Consider the following 24,530-nt stretch of genomic DNA (forward strand, 5'->3'; position numbering starts at 1 on the left):
TTTCTTCACCTTGAATTTGCAGGATGGTTGGACCCCAATTCATGCTGCTGTGGATTCTGGTAATGTGGATGGCTTGAAGCTCCTTATGTACTATAGGGTACCTGATAATGGAAACCTTATGAGTGATATGGAGCCCGATTCAGGCTTTTTTGACTTGGATTGCAGAGAGGAGAATTCCAACTGTCGAGCCAAGCCTGTTGTTCCTACAGATCTCATCAACCATGCTGACAAAGAAGGCTGGACTGCTGCCCACATTGCTGCATCAAAAGGCTTTAAGGTGTGTTCATTTAAACCTTCTTCTCTTAGACTAAGGTGACTTGGAGATAAAATATTTTTACATGTTTATGTTGAATAATTAGAGAGGGTGTTTTTGCAGGTTACTATTAGGAGTTAAAGAAAATTTCCCTTCTTGGCATCCAACAGACATTTATGGAGGTGGGAACATGGAGGAAAGGGAATAAGAAGCAGAGCCTTTTCTTAAATCTCCTCCTCTTCTTGGAATTTGTGGGTAGAGTTTTCAGTAGGAAATGTATGGGCTATTTGGAAATATTTCCTAATGTTCGTAACATAGGAAAAAATATCCAAATCAGACTGAGATTGGTTTTTAGAAGTTGAGATTCCTGACAATAGGATTATGATGTGGCTGAATAGAAGGATTCCACCTGGATTGGAGGCTGTTTTCCTTCCTTCTCATTCCATCACTCTCTGGTTGTGTGTTTCTGAGCCTAGTTACATATCTTTACAGGGATTCAGTAAAAATGCAGATGATCTCTCTTCCCAGGTGAGTTGGTTGTTATTATGAGAAGTTCCATGAGCAATGTGGAAGAAAAGCAGTGGTTTGGTTTAAGGTGTTGGTATTAGTTGACAGCAGTCCATTCTTTAGTCATTCTTTAAGACCAAAAGTCATGAAAATGGTAGGTCATCAGTAGATGCCCACATAATTGAATGTAGAATAATTCAGTTGTGTAAGTGTCAGAAGATCCAAGTGATGTTTTGGGAGGAGGGAATTAGTATGAAAATACATACTGATTCAATAATGATGATCAGTTCTACTCCTGTGTAGCATTTTCCACAAGTCTGTGAGGTTCATTAGAAGGTTACCATATTTGTAGTTTTGGGAGCAGAATTTTTAAACTATTGTTGTTGTTCAGTAGTTTTTGTCTTATCTGACTCTTTGTGACTCTATTTGGTGGTTTCTTGATAGACATAACTGGAATGGTTTGCTGTTTCCTTCTCCAGTTCATTTTACAGTTGAGGAAACTGAGGCAAGCAGGGTTAAGTGATTTGTCCAGGGTCACACAGCTAGTGTCTGGAGTCACATTTGAACTCAGGCCCAGCATTCTATCCACTGTGCCACCTAAATTCCCTTTACTATTGCATAAATCTTGTGATGGTGATACATAATAACTCTTTTACTGTGAAAATATTTCCCCTTCAACATCAGAGGTTCTTATTCTTTTGGGGGGTGGAGGGGGTGGGTTCTGAACCCATTTCATAGTCTGCTGAAAACTCTGAGCCCTTTCTCAGAACAATGTTTTTAAATTCATAGGATTATAAAATAAAATACATAGGATTATAAAATACATCTACCTTGAAATAGCTATGTTATACAACTTTGTAAGAGAGAGAAAGGAGGGATGTAAATGGTAGAATTTGAACACCATAGAGCCTAAAAGCTTGAAGCATCATAAAATTTCAGAGTTGGCAGGAACCTTGATGATTGTTTCACAAACAAAAAGGGAAAGTCCAACAAGGTTCTAACTTGCCTGAGATCACAGAGAGTGGCAGAGAAGGAGCTAAAATCTTGGCTCTTTCTAGAACTATTTCCATGGATTCCCACCGCCTTCCATGTTGATTTAACAGAAAAGTACCAACACACTGCCTCTCCTAGGAAAAAATTCTGATTGGGCTGAAGTAAGAAAGCTTTAGCAGCTCAAGAATAATTTATCTAGAACTAAGTGCCACTCTTCTGGAAAATTAAATATCTTACATTTCTGGCTGGACATAACTAAAATATCTTAGTTGGATAGCATGGCAAGTTGAAAACATTATTCTTCTGTATAACGTGCATTCTTTCATATCTATCAGGTTTTATGCTATAAACCCAAGAACCAGATTTTCAGGTGATTTAGTTGCTAGTTACTCTCCTCATTTTCGAGCCATTGTTTGCATTTCTTGGGGTATGGATATACCAAATTATATTTGGATATACCAAATAACATGATGTTTGGTAATAACTGTACCATTACTATTGTAGAGAGATCTGGTAATGGCAATCCTTCGCCTCACTTAAATGGAAAGCAGGCATAGCTATATGATTATATGTTTAATTACCAGCACTCTGATAATATCATTTCTAGTAAGAGAAGCAGATTGGGCAGATGCTTTAGAGTTTTAACTTCTCCCTTGAGGAAGTTACAGTACATTCTGTACCTTCTGGTTTGTTTATGTGTTTCCTGATGTCAAACCATTGGAATGGAGTCCTCAGGATTTCATTTTGCCAAATTCACTTGCCTCTTCTCAGTCTTGGGTCTTCAGTCTTTTAGTGCCTCAGAGACATGCTAGATAGAACAGTGGGCTTGGAGTTGGGAAGACATGAGATCAAATCTATCCTTAGACAATCACTAGCTGTATGACCCTGAGCAAGTCACTTAAACTTTGCCTGCTTCAGTTTCCTCAACTGTAAAAATGTGGATAAAAATAGCACTTATCTCCCAGGGTTATTTTGGGGATCAAATTAGATAATATTTGTAAAGCATGTAACACACAGTAGTCACTTAATAAATGCTTGTTTCCTTCCTTTCTTCCTTCTTCATTCCCTTCTTGTTTCTATTGAGCACTTACTCTTTTAAGCTCACTTTTTTTTAGCTTTACATAACAATTTAAAAAATTCTCTCATCTCTGAACATATTCCATTCCTTTTGCTCTTCTTCCTCTGACTTCCTTACTCAGCTTGCCTCCATGGGTACTCTTCTCAATTCCATGATTTTCTCCATCTCACCTATCACTCCTTTGCAGAGAGATCTTTCCACTCCTGTGGTTTCAGTTAGCTGCTCAGTGCTAATGAGTCTCAGATCTTTGTATCTCTAGAACTAAAATCTGATTCATGCTTCAAACACACATTTCCAGTTGTCTAGAGAGAACTCTAGGCTTAGCCTGTTGCTACCTCAGACTCGATGTGCCCCAAACAAAATCCATCATTTTTCAGAACCCCAATCCATCGAGGCAGAGCCCTAACTTAACTCCAGCTTTCTGCCAGAGGGGTGATTGTTTTTTCCAGCCTTCCAAGTAAGATACCTTGAAAGACTAATAACAGTTGGCATTTTTAGAGTGCCTTACATTAATTATTTCATTTCATTCAGTTCTGTGAGTATAAGTAATGGAATATGGGAGATAGAATAGCCAAGCTAAGGTTGTGGAGACTTGAGTTTGAATTTTGGCTCTGCTACTAACTAGCTGTCTGTGACTTCTTTGCATACCAGTTTACTTTTATGAAAAACCAAGAGGTTAGACTACATCACTGTAAGGTGCTTTGCAGCTCTAAAAAGCTATGAATCTGTATTTTTGGATTTTGCAGTTATGGAAACTGAGGCACAGAGAGGTTCTATGCCTAGAATGCATTCCCTCCTCATCGCCACCTCTTAGGTTCTCTAATTTCCTTGAAAAGAGGATTTGGGTGGTATGTTCTACATGAAGTCTTCCCTGATTCTCTCCAGCTGCTGGCATGTTCCTCTAAAAAAAATTACCACATATTACCACATGCATAGATTTTATATAGAATGTAAGCTCCTTAAGAGCAGGGAGTGTTTCACTGATGTATCCCCAGTACCTGGCAGATGCAGTAGTAGGTGTTTAATGAATGCTTAATGATGGGAAGAGATGAAATGCCTTGAAAAATCGATGTGACCAGTAAGGGCAGAGGCAGGATCCAAACCCAGATTTTTGAACTCCACAGCCAATGCTGTTTCTACTGTACTATAGCTCCCTCTCTTTTGACTTTCCCCTTTCTCTTATCCTTTACATTCAACCTCGACTTCAATTGTTCTTACCTTTCCCTCCCAATATATATCTTGGACCCATTTCTCCCTTTCTATTCTGGATCTTTTTTCTATCTTCTATCTCCTAGTAGAATGCAAAGTTGCTGACGGCAGGGGCTGGTCTTTATTTTCTTTTTGTCTTTCTATCCGCAGAACCTAGGACAGTGCTTGGCACATAGTAGGCATTTAATAAATACTTGTCAGATGCTTATCAAATTGAATTGAACCAACTTAGACCAGCCTTTCACTGCATGTCTAACTTGCTAGAGCAGTCCCCTAGCCGACATCACAGTTTTTTTTTCTCTTCTCCCTCCCAACCCATCCTCCAGATCACTGATAACCTAAGATTTATTAACCATTGTTTTCATCGTGTTGCTCTTCTCTTCTCGAACCAGCTCCTGACACATTACCTTACGTAGAGCTAGTGCTCAATAAATGTGTTTTTGAATTGAGTCTGTGGTTGTTCCCTGTTGCCTTGTGTACTGAATTCATACTTCTTTGTGTGGTCTTCAAAACTCCTCTGTAATTTGTCCCCATACTATCTTATCTAAATTTATTTGCCACTCCTGCACAGTGGATAGAAAGTTATACCTAGAGTCGGGAAGATCTGAGTTACAGTCTTCAGAGTGACCCTGGGTAAGTCTCCTCTAATGTAAAAATAGGGATAATAACCATAGCTACCACCCAGAGCAGTTGTGAGAATAAGATGAAATAGTGGCTAGAAAGGACTTTCCAAACTTTAAGCACTATATAAAACTGGTGACAAAGATGATGATGATGATGACGATGATGATTAATATTATCGTCATCACCCTGCATTCTTAAGTGTAAAGTATTTCTGACTGATTCGCACATAGCAGCTCGTACGACTTGTAATTGGCAGTGATCCTAACACAATGACACATCTCTACTGAGGAAAGAAAGAAAAGAAGAATCTACATTTTTAAAAAACGGTCTTCTCTGCATGTTATGCTCATTTCCATATCCACATTTTTGCTTTAGAATCTGTCACCCCCTGGAATGCTATGCCCTTCCTATCTGGCCACTGAAGTCCTACCTGTAACTCAAATTCTGCCTCTCTATATATCAGTCACCAACTATTTGAGTCCATACTGACTTCCTCTCTCTTCCTTAAACTCCTGTTATGAATCAGTGTCTGAAATTTAGCCTGCGTTTTTTTTTCTTTTTCATGTGTAAGCATTGTTTTTCCAACTAGATCATAATATTGTGAGGGTGGATAGACACTTTGTGGTATTTTTGTACATCCAATAGAGCCAGGAGAGGTGATGGATACATTAGTGCTACATCAATCAAGAAATATTTGTTCAGCAGTGAGGTGATACAGTAGATAGAGCGCTGGGCTTGGAGTCAGGAAGGCTCATCTTCCTGAGTTCAAACTGGTTTCAGACACTTACTAGCTGAGTGACCCTGGGCAAGTCACTTAACCCTGTTGACCTCAGTTTCCTCATTTGTAAAATGACCTGGAGAAGGAAATGGAAACCACTTTAGTATCCTTGCCACGAACACCTCAAATGAAGTCATCAGGAGTTGGACATGGCTGAAGCACAATCGGTAGAGGACAGTTGATGATGATAACAGGTTTTGAAATTTAGATGTGTTTCCATCTCTACCACTGACTTTTTAAGCTGTATCTAATCGGTTAATAAATTAACAAGCAACTTATTATGAATTAACTTATTATGTGCCAGAACTAAGCTCTGGAGGTACAAAGGAAGGCAAAAACAGCCCCTTGCCCTCAAAGAATTTAGATTCTAATGAGAGAGACAACACTAAATAAAAGGCACATAAAAGATAAATAGAGTAGATAAAATATAAACTTAGAGGGTAAGGATTTAGCAGCTGGGAGAGATCAAGATATTTATACCTCTCTGACTGTTTCTTAGCTTGTAATGAGATCTCTTCAACCTACTAGAATTTTATAAAAAAGAAAGTTAACCACTTGGAACTTAAAGATGTTAGTCTTCATATAGAGATTCATCTTCTATCCTTTCTGTTCACATTTGAAGGGACACCACTCAGGACTATCTTCAGCCTTAAATGTTAATTAAGCAACTTACGATATTGAGATGGGCAACTAGGTGGCACAGTGAATATAGCACCAGGCCTGAGTTAGGATGACCTGAATTCAAATGTGACTACAGATGCTCCTGTTTGACCCTGGGCAAGTCACTTTACCCTGTTTGCTTCAGTTTCCTCATCTGTAAAATGAGCTAGAGAAGGAAATGATGAACCGCTCCAATACCTTTGCGCACCCAGGTGGTGCAGTGGATAGAGTACTGAGTCTGGAGACAGGAACACTCATCTGCCTGAGTTCAAATCTGGCCTCAGACACTTACTAGTTATGTGACCCTGTCCCATCTGTTGTTGTTGTTTGTCCTTTGTTCTCAAAGAGGACCATGATGACATCAGGGAGAGAGCAAAGTCACTAGCCTTGCTTTCTCCTCCAGAGCCATCTGGGTCCAGGGGCGAAATATAGATCAGGATGACTGGAGATGGCCCTGGTTACAGTGGAAGACCTTGGCTTTTTTAAGCGAAAGTCTTTAACTGATCTCAGTTTAACTGAGGAAATTCATTGCTTAAGGCTAGGTAAGAAATGAAGCAGAGAATGGCCCCTTTACCCAGTCCCCTCTTATTCCACCCCCCACCCCACAGCCAAAATCAATCTGCTAGGGAAAGACCCTCAGGGTTCCTGGCTAAAACAGAAACAATTTCTATTTACATTCACTCTGAGACAATCAGGGCCCAGACAGTGACCAAGTGTGGGTTGGCCTGGGGGCCATTGTTGGCCAATCAATCAATATTAGCTATTATTATTAGTATTGTTCTACATGATATCTAGGATATCTTCCTGCGCTAAAACTGAGACCCTATGATTTCTAAAGGGAACAAAACATATGGAAAAGAAAATTCTTCACTAGAATCTCAAAAAAGTTCATGAGTTCCCCAAATTGCCATACACTTACAAGCCTTTTTAACCATAGAGATTGTGGTCCATCGATGGAGAAATTCCAATGATCATCTAGTCCCTTGAAGAGGGACCTTTTGGAGGGGGGCGGAGTGCACAGCCTTAAAATGCCACCATACAGGTAGTCCTTTACTTGGCCTATGCATAAGATTAAACTTTTGCTGTTGCTTCAGGCATCATACAAGAGAAAGATAATATAATTCATTATAATTCACCAAACATTCAGAGTAAATGTGAAATTCATGATAATAGCATGCTGGTGTCATCGATCCAAAAGTTATGAGATTTTAAAATGTTTATCAAATTTAACTGCCTTCTTATCTGTGAAATGAGCTAGAGAAGGAAATGGCAAATAACTCCAGCTCTTTGCCAAGAACACCCCAAATAGGGTCATGAAGAGTCAGACACAACTGAAACGACTGAGCAATATCAAGACAATATACAGAGAACATCCTTATAAGTGATGGGGGGAGCACAGCCAATTCAGTAAGCCATAGTTTATACCTTCATGAGTACAAGCAACATCTTGTTTCCCGGTCTGTGGTAGCTTTCAGAAGGCATGTGAATCTGAAACATAGTGTTGTTGGGTTTTGTCTGACAAATGTAGATATTTTTATAGTAGTTGTATAGAGAACCACCACGACCAGGTAGCAGGGACAGTGGCAGTAGAGGCGTATGCTGCTGCCTCCAGCCTTCAGCTTTGCATTGCTACAGTACCACAGATCTAGAGAGTTCTGCCTGGAGTCTTTGCTTGCTTTCTTCACTTAAGTTTTCTCATAAATAAATTATTACCTATTCTCACTTAATCTTTTTTTTAATCACTTGAAACCTGAGAGACTTTTCTTGAGTAATTCATTTGATCCAATAATTCATATCCCAACGAAGTACCCCTTGCCTTTTCACCCCTAGCCTTTGTTGACGCCGACTTATTCTGCTTATTTTGGCAAGCTGAAAATAAGAGATTATCAGTGACTTCTCGCAAGCAATTAGCATTTCTATTAGGAACGTAGGTCAAGCTAATTTCATTAGACTAGCAAGTAATTGAGCTCTTATAATTGCAGAACTGCCTAGAAATCTTATGTAGCCACGGTGGACTTGAGGCTGAAAAGAGAGATAAGTGCAATCGGACTGTGCATGATGTTGCTACTGATGACTGCAAACATCTCCTAGAGAACTTGAGTGAGTGACACTTTATTTCTTTCTGACGATAAAATATTTACAATCCTGGAGCCTAGGGAAGAATGGAAAGGATATTGATTTAACCACAGTTGTCTCATTTGCTTCTTGTTGATTTTTAAATATGGCAATCACTTTCCATTCTGAAATTATAAAATGACTCTATTAGAATATTATGAAATGACTCTATTAGGATACGTTCCTGCTATTCGTGCAGGGCTGGGTAATTTTTTCAGTAATCCAAAATTTGACCTCAACATATTTTATTCCTTGTTCCTATTCAGGTTTCTTAATAAATGTTCAGATCTGTAGTATGACAGCAACAACGGCTGAGCAGCTTGCCACTGACTCACTGAATAACCTTGGCCAAGTTGCTCTTCCAAGCCTCAGTTTCCTTATCTTTAGAATGAAAGGGCTGGACTACATAATCTATAAAGTCCCTAATAGGAATACATTAAGAAACCCTGTGTTCAGCAGAGTCCCAGTGTGGAAACTCCCTCCTCCTATGTACCTCCGAACCAGTCTTTGATTTAGTAAATATATCCTAGGGAATTGCCTTCAAAGGTGAGGAGTTAAGTGATTTGACCAGGGTCTCTCAGTCCTCAACATTTATTTATTTAATTACTTATTTTAATTATTTAATTTTATTTAACATGTTTATTTAGGCTCTTTGGTACCAGCATTATACTTGCATACCAATACATGGTTATTTTCTGGATCACTTGGTTCTTTTTTTTCCTTTAATCTGCACAATATGGAAGAATATCTTAATCTTTTGTAATTGCCCTCCCAATGTTTGTCATATCCCTGTCAATCATAAGTATCTGTAATATTTCTCTAATTTCTGTAATTTAGCAGCAGGCAAAACTAATGAGCCCATGTTCTCATCTTCACCCTAAGTAAGCATAAGGTTTTTATTCTTTTGTTCTTTTAGTGAGTAAAAGATGAGGTCAAACCTATTCAAGGTGATAAGTTTAGAGCTATACAAAGTAATGTCGAATGAGGAAAGCACATTCAAAATTTACAAATTATAACCATATAAATAATGACCACAGTGACTAACAAAATCGATAAAATATTCAGAAAATAAGAGGACATATAAACAAATGAGTTTGATATTTGCTGAAGTTAATTTTCACAATTTTATTAAGCTATAAATGGTAGAAGTTAGATTTTAAATATAGTTCTTTAATCTTTTACTTGTTTTTCAAGGTTTATGTTCCAACGTTAAGTATGTAATAAAACATTTCAAGACAAGAGGATTTTGTCTTATTAAAGAGAAAGTACAGAATACATAAAAATAAACTACTTTACTTGGGGACTAATAATAGGGAAAGAATGCAAGATTCTCTTTTTTTAAATTTTTAGTTTTGCTATTAGAAAAGCTTTCTTTAAAAATGTTTTTGAAATCTAGATTTCTAGGTCCTACACATTTATGCCATTGTTCATCTTTAGAAGCTGAGTAAGCCTTTTATATAAATAGTAACCTCTATTCAGAAGCAATGATTCTCCTATTCAGATGTCAGCTTTTTAGCAAGTGTAGTCTAAAGCTCACCCAAGAAAGAAAATGAAAAATAGGGAAACCACCATGTGACTATCTAATAACTTATTCTTGATACTTTAAAAATTCATTATTTAAATTATGCCATATGAAGAACAAATTAAGTCAGCAAGTATTTGCTGAGCACTTCCCATGTGCATTGTACCGTATTATGGGAGAATTACAAAGGAAAAGCAAAAGTCAGGAATCTTTGGACCTCAAAGCATACAATCCATTTGGGAATAATCAACATGCAACAACTAAAACATAAAGCAAACAACAGTCAGTACCTACAGTGTGGTTGTAATGGCAAGCAAATGAGACTTTTTGCTGTTTTTTCTTTTGGAGTGCTTCTCAGCACTAAGGCAATTAAGTGCCTTTGATTGAGTCTTGCCTTGAATCAAGAGTCTTTGATGACCTGCTTAAGTCACAAGAAAGCTTATGTCACATGAGTTTGAGTCACATGGTTGTGACGCCCTCTGTGGACCGACCCTGAAGAAGTATATATGTACTCTGAGGTTAGCATTTTGCTTTGGGGCTCACTCATTGGAAAAGTATTCCTGTGATTTGGCCAGAGACTTTGGGTAGCCCCTGGCTTTGAAAACCCAGATGTTGGTGCTTCTCTCTCTGGTAACTGTGTATTACTATGGACAAAGAGCTAGAAGCCCTGTCTGCTGATATGTGTTATTTTCTCTGTTGGTATAATTTCTGTTTGTGTTTTCTCTGAAGTTCAGGGTGCTGACTTTTTCCCCTGAACTAAGTGAATGATATATGTATCTTTAATTAAAGCAAGATTGTAAACCCCTTAAAGTTGCTTTCCTTAGAAGAGCAGATCAAAGAACCTGTGCTAGCAGCCCTCCTGTATGCTGGTGTTATTAGCCTTACACCTCCATAGCATTGTTACAACAGTACAGTGAAAACTAAATTAAGACTGAGGAGATGGCAGAGAGAAGCGTTGATCCAAGGCTGTGGTAGAATGAATCCAGGATTTCTGGGAAAAGTGGGTTTTGAATGAGGTCATACAACTGGGTCAATGGAACAGAGGAGAAAGTGAATTGTGAGTGAGGAAACAAGAGTGAGCAAAGAAAGCTATTAGCTAGTTGTTTGTATAGAAGGTGGCAGGTGATTTGGCTTAGGGTATAGGAGAAAGGGAGTTGTTGAAGGGCTGTTGAAGAATAATAAAGTGATATGAAGTCAGAGAGGTGCGAGGGGGCCAGTTGATGGAAGAGTGAGAATTGCAGGTTTTGAATCCTAGATTTAATATGATCACCAAAGGAAACCATTGTAGATTATGTATTGAATGGGAGAAGTATATGATGAAGATGGCGTTAGAAGAAAATTATTTAGGTACCTCTATAGGATGGATTGGAATGGGGAGAGATTGGAAGCCAAGAGAGATTATCAAGAAGCTATTATAAGCAATTTGGGTATGAGGTTATAGAGCACTCAACTTAGGGGGTAAAGTAAAAAAAAGCAAATCTGGGAGGAAAAAAAGCTGTATGAATAATGCCTTTGGCTACAGCAAGAAAGGAGTCATATGAATCCCTAAATTTATGAAATCTTTGAGATCAAAAGGATGGGTGTTAATACAGAAAATGAGTATGAAATTGTGAAAGATGATGATCACCTTTGGAGATATTGGCAAGATAATTCATATGTAGTTGTAGGCAACTGTAAGTTAAATAACAGTATAATCAATCAATAAATATTAAGTACCTACTATGTGCTAGACACTGTGCTAAAAGCAAGAGATACCAAAGGAGGAAAAAGACAGTCCTTGCCTTCAAGGAGCTTGCAATACAACATGCAAACAAATATATAAAACAAGCCATATACAGGATAAATAGAAAATAATTACCAGAGGGAAAGCACTAGAATTAAGAGGGCTTGGGAATAACAAAGAGGGGTTGTAATGACAGAGAAAACTATACAAGGAAGCAGGAGACTTGAGTGCTTGTTCCTTTCCTCTATTTCTTATTTGTGCAATCTTGGCAAGCAGTTTAAACTCGCATCTAAAAACATGTGAGTAATACATGTCTGAATGCTAAGACCTATGGTAGATTCTCTTTTGAAACCCCTTCTAGCTCTAAGATCTATGATTTTGTTACTGGAATGCAGGTGAAACGATGAGGATGAGAATATAGATGAGAGTCATCTATGTATAAGTAATAGTGTGCCCGGCAGATTTCAGTGTAGGAGAAGTAACTCTAGAGAGAAAGTCCAATTTAAAGGGAAGGAGGCAAACAGTACACACAGTTCCATATAAATTAATTGAACAGTAAATAAATGAATTAAAATTGAATAATAAATAAACTGAACAGTATTTAAAACTTCGTGATAGCTGAATTTTTTTGAATAACCAATTTTATTAAGACTTAATCTTTTTCACTGTTATTTTTTTCCTGTCATATTTTGTCTTTACATTCTCTGATTGTCTTAACAGATGCTCTTAAAATACCTTTAAGGATCTCAATTAGTGAAAAACAGCCAGCCAACTATGAATCCGATGACTTTGAAACAGAAAACACAATATGCGCTTTAAATATCCGCAAACAGACAACATGGGATGATCTTTCAAAAGCAGTGAGTCAGGCTCTGACAAACCATTTCCAGGCAATCTCTTCTGATGGATGGAGAAGTCTGGAGGACTTGACACTTAATAACACTACTGAATCCAGCATCGGCCTAAATCTGAGCAGCATCCAATCCATCAAACTAGGTAGCTGAAGTCTTGCAAGAAGAAAAAAAAAGTTAAATCTAGGGCCTCTTTTGTATCTGTGGGGTGTGAAGTATAGTGCATAATTTGTTAATTAAATACATTCAGTGCCTGTTTAGGGCAGCTGCTGGCTCTGAGCAGTTTGAGCTTGTATGATATGTCTGTTACATAAAGTAGGTTCTTCCTATTAAAGATGTTGTTATGCCTCCAATGATACTTAAAAAGTAATACTTTTGAGGCTTTGCAATGTATTTGCTTTTCTAGTTTATTATAAACCGAGTGATCACGTTACAGGTGCTATCTTATAAACCTGAAAACAAAGTCTCAAAATCTAGCTCCAATTCCAGATTTTTGAGGAGGCTCATGGTGGAAATAGGTTTCTCAAACTGGAGTCAGGAAGACCTAGGTTCAAAATCTGCCTCTGAGCTCCTCTTTTGGTTTGCCCATGTTCTCGGACTCTCGGACCAGAGTGAGTGCTCTTCTGAGCCCTATACCTCTGGTTATTAACTGTAGCCACAGCCATTTTGAGTTATGCCCCATCTGACTGAAGGTATGGAGCCACCATTTTTAGCGTCCCCCACCCAGAAGTGGTTGATGGGGCAGAAAATGTAGTGTGTTACTCTAAGCACTATCTAAGACTTGAGGGGGCAGCTCATTCAGTGAATAATGAGTCTTGAATTATTAGGAAGCTGAAGGAGCCAAACTTAGTGACAATGGCATCACCTTGTTAGGTGGGGACACCATTTGCCTGGCACTTAACATAGCTTACTTTTGTATGACTGAGAATTTGATCATTAACCTACCTTTAAATGTTAAATGGATTCATAAATTTGACTACATTGTGAATAATAATAATAATTTATGATGATAACAATAATACATTTTCTCTTCAACATTTATTTTATTTTATTTTTCAACCAGGAAATATGTCATGGTCACCAGGCCAGATTTTGCCCCAGTCACCATGGGATTTTATGAGGAAAAATAAAACTGACCATATAACTGTGTTTTTGTCAGGTAAAGTTTCTTGATACAGATCAAATGGTTGAAAAATGTTTCCTACGTGACTTTTTTTTGCAGCAATTTGTTAGTAAATCAAAAAGCATTCATTAATTGCCAGTTATATACTTGGAATTGAGTGGGGCTACAAATATGGAAGTGAGACAGTCCCTGCCCTTGAATGGCTTACACTCTGTAAAAAAGATTTTAATCTGAGTTTTTATATTATACCTGACATGTTTCTTATGGTTCTGCTATGGAAAGGGGGCATCTAAGATATTTAGTTAAAAGAAAGCAAAAAGGAAAAGCCTGCAGTCCTGAGACTTTGCATGATGCTTTACTCTTTAGTCTCTCATTACAGTAAAACCTCCTTCATTTGGGATAATTAGAGGAAGGCCAATAGGACCTCGTGAAGAACGAATCATAGAACATATTCTTAAAAATACCGTTTGTTTTTACCTCCAAGTATATACCATGTTATAAACTAAAGCCTACATATCTGTACTCAAGTTAATAACATTTCCAAATATAATACTTTGTAGTATTATTCACAAGTTAATTTTTAGAAATGCAATTCACAATAATATTCCACAGTCAGTTGCTTTTGTCTATGTCTAAGGTACATGGCATGTAGTAGGTAGGTATTTGATAACTGTTGACTGGTAAGCAATAAGCATTAATTACTAGACTGCAAGTGAAAACACACTGATAAAATCATGAATTTCTTGAGACTTAAAGCAGCTCATTTCAGAGTATATTCCTCACTAAAACCTTAAGTAGTCAAAGAATCAGAAATACCTCAGATTTATTGTAAATTTCAGAGTTCTACTTAGTGAAATTTTAATATATTTTTTTAAAAAATCACTGAAATAAACAAATATTCTGTAAGACTGTCCTAAGGTGAAATAGATTTGGTACTTACCTTGAGCTCTTACATGAAAGGAGTAGAAGTACCTCGTGAAAACCATGAGGAAAATTAACGCTGAGCTCCCCACGTATGTGGCAGATCCTGAACTCAGACCTCCTAGTAGGGAAGCAATGTTTGTTATAAAATTGGCATTGTCTGATATAAGGAAGTTACATAGCTTTGTAGACTGAATGCTGGACTTTGAATTGGAGTGACTTTATTTCAAACCTGGCCTCAGAAAATTACTGGCTGTAGGACTCTGGACAAGTAAATCACCTTCCCTTTCTCTCAGTTTCCCTACCCTATAAAATGGGGTTAACAGTAGCACCTATACCACAGGGTTGCTGTGGGCTCACATGAGAGAATGTATGCAAAGTGCTTTGTAATGTTATGCTGATAAAATTCTTGTATATTATAGATATAGATATATACATATCTATATATCTTTTTTTCTTTTTTTTTTTTTGCAGAGGAGGCCAGGCAGTTGTGGGTTAAGTGACTTGCCCAAGGTCACACAGCTAGTGTGTCAAGTGTCTGAGGCCGGATTTGAACTCAGGTCCTCCTGACTCCAGGGCCAGTGCTCTATTCCCTGTGCCACCTAGCTGCCCCTATGTATCTCTATATATCTATATCTGTAGGCATACATAGATATAGATATATAGTTGGGTACCACTTTTGTCATTAGAAAAGATTTAAAATCTTTTGTGCTTCTCCTCATAATTTTTTTCCCTATCAAGAAAGAGTTGATATCCCTGCTATGTATTATTTCCCAAAGGACCTCAAGAAGGCTGCCTCTGCAGTGTGACTTATGCATCCACGATCCCTCTCCAGATGCTACAGAACTACCTCCGATTGGTAGGTGTGCTGCACAATGTCCCGTACGCAGTTCTTGTGCTCAGCGTCTGCTGCAATGCGTTAACTCTGTTGATGAGGCGAACAGAAAGCATCTTGGGGTCGGATGGCCTGGTGTTGAATTTCAGCACCAACATTTAGTAGCTGTGTGATCTAAGGCCAGAGCCTCAGTTTCCTCATCTGTAAAATGGGCAGATTAAGACTTGGATGGCCTACCTCACAGGGTTATTTTAAGGGAAGCGCTTGATAAACTTTAAAGTGTTGCAAAAATGGAAATTGTTATTTTCACGCTGCTGTTGCACGGTCAGTCAATAAGCATTAAAGGTGTTCCATACTGTGTTCCAGGCACTGTGTTAAGCGGCTGGGATACAAAGAAAAGCAAAAGGCAGTCCCTACCTCACACTCTAATGGGGGAGGGAACAGCTATGTACAAACAAGTTATAGAGAGGATAAATTGGAAGCTATCAACAGAAACAAGGCATTAGAATTAAGAGGAATCCGGAAAGGCTTTCTGTAGAAGCTCTGGTGATAGCACTTTATTCACAGTGCCACTCTGGGTCTATATAAAATGGACATATAGGACAGAAAACACCTTTTAAAAAAGTGACATATTAAAGAGTAATTGTTGTTCAGTCATTTCAGTTCAGTCTTCCTGACCCCTAGAGTGGTTTGCCATTTCCTTCTCTAGCTCATTTTACAGATGAGGAAACTGAGGCGAAGGCTTAAGTGACTTGCAAAGCTAGTAAGTGTCTGAGGCCAGATTTGAACTCAGGGAGATGAGTCTGCCTGACTCTAGGCCCAGCACTCTATCCACCGTGCCACCTAACTGTTTCAAAGAGTGATACGCTAGCCACAATAATTGTAAAACTTTTAATTGACAATTTTGTTTTGCCTTTTTAGAACTTAGAAGGGCAGTTCTGTTAGCAGTGCTGTAACTAGACATTTTGGTACCTGTGGCAAATGCATTTGACAGGGAGGGGAGGTGTGAGGTGGCAAAAGGTGAGACAATCTACCATTATTTGGCTAGCAAGTTGTGGTCTTATCTTCAAATCCCCATGATTCAAAGGCCTAGGCTATCAAGGCAGAAACTCCCTTCCCACGTTAAAACTCCAGTGTCCAGTCACAGTAGTTTGCCTTTGTGATTGCTTCATAAATTGTAAGCTTCTTGAAGGCATGGATCATTCAGCATTTGTCTTTGTATCTCAGAGACCTAGAATAGCGCCTTATAGGGATAGATACTTAATAAATGTTTGTTGGATGAAATTAGATTCTCAGCAGCAGAAATGTGGCTTCAGCGTTTTCAAATGTAAGGCATTCTGCTTGTTTGTTTCCTAAACTCTAGCTGTTTGAATTTTTTATAGGGGAATTTTACATGAATCCATTGTATTTTTTGTTTCTGTGTAGATTTCAAGTAATGAATAAATTAGTTCTTTAAATTGGAATGTCAGACATGTTTGGAATGAAATTGCTATATATAAAACATGAGACATTAGGTTATTGTCTCACTTTTATTGGCTTTGAAAAATCCATTTTCTGTTCTTATTTTTCGAGCTTTCTTAGTCTTCAAAATTCAACCTAATTCTGCCTCTTGAACAGCAAGGTTTTGTTCAAAAATATTTGGAGTCCTGAAACATTGTGAACACGAAATCCAAAAGAGTTGCAAATGTGTTATGTTCTCTAATAGCATCTATTCAAAAGGAAGCCATTGATTGCAGGGAAAGAGGGAAAACAAAACCGAAGAGAACATAGTGTTGGTGTCAACCTGTTCCTTTTATTCCAGAAGCCATTTGACTCACAAAACCGATTGAAATGAGATAAAGTGTTTGTGAATAGACTCTAAAGATATCCAAATAAAAGTAATCAGTACAGATCATGACAGTGAATCTAGCAATAATGCACAGAATAATGGAAAACACATGCAGTGTGTTACAGACATAGAAGCATGTCATCAGACAGATGATAGGACAATTGAACAACAGGAATTCAGATTTTTTGACGTGATCATTTGTACAGAGATATAAATCGATTTGGGCATGCAATTAAGGCATTCAGATGCTTAATCATAAGATTCCCCCTGCTGGCTGCATGAACTGTTTGCATTCCGTGTGCCCAGTATATCAACCCTTCGGAAGTAATGTGGTAATTGTAGATCTGTTCCCTGGTCAGGGAAATATAATTGAGGACCATTTTTGTTGCAGGAAAGTAACTGCCCACTAGTAAACTGAGGGCTCTGTGTGAGATCTTGAACCCTGTTCAACATACATACATAGATGTTTGATAAGAGAGAAGGCACTGTTCTGTATAACAATTGTGTGAGTTGAAGAGAGTGTCCAATAATAGCTTGTATGACTTAGTGAGTATTCTGAAAGTGTACACCCTTTATGTAAACACAAAGGGCTTGCTGTTCCTCAATGACCCTTTTATTGAAAATCCGAATTGAATGTTGTCAGCCTGCAATGCCAGCCAACCTACAATCTGAGAACAAATGAGGTGTTGAAATTGAAGACATCTTATCTCTGAGATTGGATGCCTTGCTGTTATATCATCCCAGCATCAATCTTCAGCCTCTGAAAGCAATGTGACAGGATGGCGATAATGAATGGAACACTCTTGTTTTCTCTACTGAGACACCCTCATCAATTCAGATAAAGGGCAACCAAGATAAACTAAGCAATATATTTGTAAATCTCAGGGGTAAGCTGTATAGCAAATCTTGGAAACCTGTCCCTGATTTCACTTGTTGACATTATTTTCACTGTGTCTGCCTTATACTTGTAGGATACCAAAGTAGAATTTCTTTATCATAATTTGAGATTAAGTCAACAAACATCTGTTTGGTGCCCGAAAGGGACTGAACCAGGACTTACATTTTGGTCTTAAAAATAGGGTAGGAAAGGAAAAATGAGGCAGGCTCTACTTTTCTTTCTATCCTCCTCCATATCTAAAGACTACAAAGGGCCAATATTACACATAAAAATAGATATCTATAAATCTATGTATAATAAGTGTTTTGTTTACATACATATGTATTTGCTTCCAATGTGGAATTTTAATAAGTGGTCTTCCCTTAATTTTCTTAACAGGTTGAGCAATATCATAATGTTATCTTTCATGGCCCAGAAGGAAGCTTACAAGACTACATAGCACATCAGATTGCACTCTGCATGAAGGTAATGACAATTCACATACTAGTCCATCTTCCTTCAGAAATTAGAAGGTATGCAGCATTAGTGAAACTCAATTTGTCTTTTGTTTTTGAACATAGCAAAAACAAACAGCAGCAGGATTCACCTGTGAAATAGTGAGAGCTGAAGTGGATGCTGATTTCTCCAAGCATCGGCTAGTAGAATTATTCATCAGCAGTGGTAAGACCATTTCAGTAGATTTCAATGTTTTGGGGTTTTTTTAATGACTGACAGAAAAACCTTCTGTAGCCCCCAGAAGATTTTAATAACGTTTTTAGCTATTCAGAGGCCCTTCAGCCTGTGTCATGTGAGCTCTTAAGAAAAATAACAGACTAGATCTGTGTACATATAATTTTCTTTACCAGTTACACACCTGTTTGCCTTTTCTTTTTTTTTTTTGGCCTTTTCAGATTTTGCAGATTAATCTCATTCAGGTTTGGGTGGCAGGTTTTCCCATGGGATTTTCCATTCCATTGAAATGTTACATTATTTATCTTATTTGATAAATAACACTGTAACACATGTTGGACAAGCATATGAACGCCATTTTAAAATTGAAGAGACTAAGGCTCCAGTGGGTCCTTATTAAGTAACCAAGCTAGAATTCAAACTCACATCTTCCTACTTCAAAACCAGTGCTTTTCCCCCTGCATAATGTTGCTTCATAAGCCCAGTCACTCTGAATACTATTTTTATAATAATACTCACTATTGCATTTGGCTTCCAAAGTAGGCTATTTATTTGAAAATTGAACTTGGATTCCTTTCTGTGAAGAAAAATGCTTCATTTATTCTCTCGTCAGTCCCTTAATTCTTTTATTTAACACTTCGTGGATAATTAAAGTATTTGCAAAGCTGTCATAGCAGACATACTTAATATTAACATCTATCAATTCCATAGATGAGAGCTTTTTTGTAGGTATGGGGATATTGTGATATAGAGTATGACCAAAACCTCTCCATTATTCTCTGGGACAAATATGCCAAATACCTTCCCTTCATTCTGCTACTGACTTACTACTTTCTGCATCTTTTTTCTCTCAATGAATTTTTAGTGAATGTGATCTATATCATTTATGATAATACAATTATATTATTATTGATAATATTAATATATGATAATAAAAATCAGATATTTCTTTAAAACTCTCATTAAGTAATCAGCTCCATGTTACTACCCTCATAAAACTATAGAAACTTCTTTTCCCATAAAGTGTCTCCCTTTCTCAAACCCAAACTAAAAATGCCTAGGCTTAGATAAACATCGATCAGCAAACATTTATGAAGTACTTAGTATGTGAAAGACTTTGGGCTAAGTGCTAGGGATATGAAGAAAAAGTAAAAACAATACCATTTTAAAAATAGTATTTAATTTTTCCAATTACATGTAAAGACAATTTTAATGTTCATTTTTTTTTAAAATTTGAGTTCAAAATTTTCTCCTTCCCTTACTTTCCTCCTCTGTGAGTGATAAGCAACTTGAAATAGGTTATATATGAGCAATCATGTAAAGCATATTTCTATATTAGTCATGTTGTGAAAAAAGAAAAAGACCAAAAGGAAAAAACATGAAGAAAATAAAAAAAATGAAAAGAGTATGCTTCAACCTGCATTCAGACTCCATCAGTTCTTTGGAGGTGGATGGCATTTTCCATGATGAGTCCCTTGGAATTGTTGGGGATCATCGTCTTGCTGAGAAGAGCTAAGTCATTCATAGTCGATCATGACACAATGTCGCTACTCCTATGTACAATGTTCTCCTCGTTCTGCTCACTTTGCATCAGTTCGTGTAAATTTTTCCAGGTTTTTCTGAAATCCACCTGCTCATTATTTCTTATAGGACATTAGTATTCCATTACATTCATAGGTTACAACTTGATCAGCCATTTCCCAATTTCCAATTCTTTGCACCACGATAAGAGCTGCTATAAATATCTTTGTACATTTAGGTTCTTTTATGTTTTTTATGATCTCTTTGGAATATAGAGCTAGTACTGGTATGCATAGTTTGATTTTAACAGTGCCATGTTAATGATTATAAATAATGCAAAGGCAGAAATAAATATTGAAATCATTTAGCGCCTGTGAGAAAAGTCACAGCCAGAGTCACTTTTGTGCCTTCGAAAAGTAAGTGAAAGAAGTTGTTAACTAGAATTCTCTCACCATTGGCTATCACTGCTGACTCCAAAATATTGGCACTGCAGTCATATAATTCATTCTCTTTAAAATATAGTTAATGCATGTCTTCTCAAAATGTCATCATACTCAGTTTTGCTTAGAATTGTCAGTTAACTACTCATTTCTCCTAAGAATACAGCACTTGGGTTTGTTTGGGTTTGAATGGAAGTTAATATGTCTTGGTTTCCCTCAGAAATCCCCCTCAGAATGTCTTCCCCATAAAAATATCTTCCTCCTCTAAAGAATAAAAATTAGCACAGTTCAATTCTCAGCAGAAATGAAAATGTTGCATTCACTTTCCTCTTCGGACTCTTTCAGGGATGGCAATAAACTTTCCAAGTCACTCTTTCTCCAATGTCAGTTAACCACCAGTCTCTCACAAACTCTTTTTAAGAGTTAACTGTCCAAGTCTCTCACATATTCTTTCTTCATGACAATTAACTGTCTAGGTCTCTTCAAGAACTAATTGTTTTTCTCTCTCAGTGACTCATACAGATCCCCCCAAAGATGACATATAATTGTCAATCCCTAGATTCCATTTTTTTAAAGATACAGTAAAAAAAATCTAGTATCTTTATGAGAAGAGCTACTTAATCTGGGATTATACTACCATTCGATATGACTGGTGGTAGAATAAGAGAGTAAAATTGTAAGTCTCAATTGTTTTTAAAAATGTGTTTTAATTCCTAAATGGGAAAGATGTGCCTTTATATTCCTGATACTTTTTAAGGAAAATGCATAACATCATACTTGTCCAGTACGTTTCAAGTAGATAGGAGAGTAAATCACAGTCCAAGTTGAAAAGGACTTCAGAAGAAATCTAGTCCAACTGAAATCTGAATAAGAATCCCACACTCTAACATTCGTAATGAATGCCCATCCAACCTTTGCTCAAAAGAACTCCAGTGAGGAGGAGCCTACTCTGCTTAGATTAGTATGGAGTAATTGTATTTTGTTTTGCTTTTTCTTAAACTTGCCTCTTTCCAACATTCATCCATCGCTCTAATTCTGCTGTCTGGGGCCAAATACAACAAACTAATGATCTCTCATTCATAGTCCTTTCAATACTTTAAGATGCTGGCATTTGTCCATCTAAGTCTTCTATTCCCTAGGTTGAACATCCCCAATTACTTCAAATAGTCTTCTTATGTGTGATTTCAAAGCCCTTCAACATCTCGATCACCATCCTCTGCATGCCATCCAGAGGGAAGTACCTTCCCCAAGATGAATTTGAATCTAAAAACCCTCCTCATGTCTCAATCTAGCACAGCACTTTGTCTTTCATCCTCGTATATATCCCATCACAGTTAACTTCTCACCAATTTGTGCTAATGCCATTGGGAATGGTCATCTGCACATAATATATGTTAACTTCACCTGAAAGTTCAAAAAGTCCAAGCAAACTTAGCAAAAACAGACAAAGACCCTACTTCAAATGGGAGCTCTGTTTTCTGTAGATTATTAAATTTAATTCTCCCTCAACTTCCACTGAACCAATACTCTTTAGCACAATTTGGCCATTGGTACCACAGTCTTTTTTTCATGATCTAACCACTTTTTGAATCACTTTCACACTTGTCATCCCTTACTAAGTATTCAGCTTTTATTCCATATCTCTCCCCACAATTTCTACCAAGTTGAGCCTTCCATAAGCTCTTCTAGTAGTTTAACAGTATTAAGCAAAAACAATACTATATTTTTTTCTTTTTAAATAGTATTTAATTTTTTCAATTACATGTAAAGACAATTTTAATGTTCATTTAAAAAATTGAATTCCAAATTTTCTCCCTCCATCCTTCACTGATATAGGTTATAGATGTACAATCATGTAAAGCATGTTTCCATATGAATCATATTGTGGAAGAAGAAACAGACCAAAAGAAAAAAATAAAGAAAGTGAAAATAATATGCTTTGACTTGCATTCTTACTGTCCAGTCTAGGATATGCAGTTGGATGAGGATGTCCACTAAGCTGGTTCACTGATACATGAATCTTGAAAAGACACTTCAGGTGGGCAATATTGAATGGGATCATAAATCTAGCATTAGAAGGAAAATTAGCAATACGGTTTTACAAATGTGGGAACTGAGGCCTAAAGAGATTAAGTAACTTGCCCAAGGTCACATAGATAATAGATAGCAGAGGCAGGATTCATAGTTTCTCTGACTCAGAATTTGAGTGTTCTTTCTTCTACATCTTGCTCCCTCCTCTGGACAGGTGGAAGAGAGATTAGAAATGACATAGTAGCTGCCAACAATCTTAAGTTGCTTCTTCAAAGCAGAACCTATCTTTTTAACACCAGTATTCTTTGGATGATTTTATATGGCTACTAATTATGGTACATGATAGTTAGACCAAGAATCAAAATGCAGGAGATCCAAAGGTAATTAGAGAAAAGTATCGTGGGATCAACCTGAAATATATGACCAATGACAACTTCTGCGTAAGAAGTAATATGAAAGATAGGATCCAAGAAATTTGTGATTGGAAGAGGAGGTTGATCATGTCTTGAGAATGATCAATAATAAATACACTACCCTAATGGTATACTGGTAGCCCTATGTTAAAAGAACTAGAGGAAGACCTCAAGTACATTGAGAAGGCCACGTAGTAAGAGTCACATGGTTGAGATGGAATACATAAAGACATTGTGAAATGACCTGTTGGAAGGACTACTCATTTTGATGGGATTATTTTTGTTGTTGTTGTATCCCCAGCACCTGGTTTTTTTTTAGTGCTTGGCATATAGTAGGCACTCAATAAATGCTTGTTGAATGATGAGATCGTGAAACCATTCTGCTAATAAATCCTAGAAAATGAGTCTGATGTCTCTAAGGGCCTTTCTAGCTCTCTAGCTATGATCCTATGAACTTAAGAACTATTACAAAGTAAAACAAAACAGAATATGCAAATTAATTGAATGGTATTTCTTTGGGATAGAGTTAATTGGGGACAGTTTCCTGGGATATATGATGAATAAGCTAAACTTTAAAGGATTCAATGGACAATATTAGTAAAGACAATGGAAGAAAGACTTTCCAGAAAAAGCATCAGCTCATGGTGTTTGGGACAGTAAGCCTCACTAGAACAAAGAAACCATATGGAAGGATATTGAGAAATAATATTGGAGAAGTCTAGGAGAGCTGCAATGGCCTTCAGAGGCCATCTAGTTTAACCCTTTTCATTTTACAGATAATGAATTAAGGCCCAAAGAGGTTATGTCACTTGCCCAAGGTCACACAACTAGTTAAATGGCAGAGATGGGCATCAGATTCCAAGTCCAGTTTCCTTTCCAATGAACCATGCTGCTTCTCATAGAAACGCTGATGCAAAGCCTGGAGGCCTTGGCAGACCTTCATGAATTGGATCTAGTGAATTTTGGTGGGGGGAGGAGAGGGGTAACATAATGGAAAAAATCTCCAACCTTTGATTTCATTATTTGTGCAGCAAAATTATAGATTTTACACACAAGGATAGGATATAGGTGTTTTATTAATAATAATGGAGAATATTTTTATAGGTCTGTAAGATGTGTAAAGCACTTTATATACATTATCTCATCTGAACTTCACAGCAATCCTGTTTGCTATTACCTGATAACAGGTACAACTGTTATCCCCTTTTTACAAATAAAGAAACTGAGGTTGATGGAGGTTAAGTGACTTGCTAAGCATCGTAACTGATGAATGTTGAAGATATGATTTGAACTCTGGTCTTTCATGACTCCAAGTCCAACATTCTATATTTATCTCAGCAATATAACAGGTGCCAAACATCACCATTCTTTTTTCTGTCTATAAAGGAAACTTCAAGTCAGTCTTTTGTGCAGTAAAGTTAACTGCAGAGTAAAGAAAGTTTCACAGAAACTGAGAGTGATGAAACCACAGACTGGAATTTTAGGGGCTATAAATTTTAATTGAGGCTCTAGCACAGACTTGATGAAATTCTTAGTAT

The 24,530-nt window shown here is 37.2% G+C and overlaps 1 protein-coding gene across 1 annotated transcript in view; it reads left to right on the forward strand.

Moving 5' to 3' along the window:
* The window catches only part of CTTNBP2 (cortactin binding protein 2), a 199,384-nt gene that overhangs the window by 112,203 nt on the left and 62,651 nt on the right, over positions 1-24,530 (forward strand). Inside the window, exons 8-14 of the mRNA XM_036761077.1 lie at positions 23-277; positions 8,085-8,202; positions 12,183-12,458; positions 13,377-13,472; positions 15,137-15,216; positions 18,297-18,383; positions 18,479-18,578. Of these exons, the coding sequence (XP_036616972.1) occupies positions 23-277; positions 8,085-8,202; positions 12,183-12,458; positions 13,377-13,472; positions 15,137-15,216; positions 18,297-18,383; positions 18,479-18,578 (1,012 nt within the window). The remainder of the gene's footprint in view (positions 1-22; positions 278-8,084; positions 8,203-12,182; positions 12,459-13,376; positions 13,473-15,136; positions 15,217-18,296; positions 18,384-18,478; positions 18,579-24,530) is intronic.

Source organism: Trichosurus vulpecula, chromosome 5, assembly GCF_011100635.1.
Source record: "Trichosurus vulpecula isolate mTriVul1 chromosome 5, mTriVul1.pri, whole genome shotgun sequence".
Classification (NCBI taxonomy): domain Eukaryota; kingdom Metazoa; phylum Chordata; class Mammalia; order Diprotodontia; family Phalangeridae; genus Trichosurus; species Trichosurus vulpecula.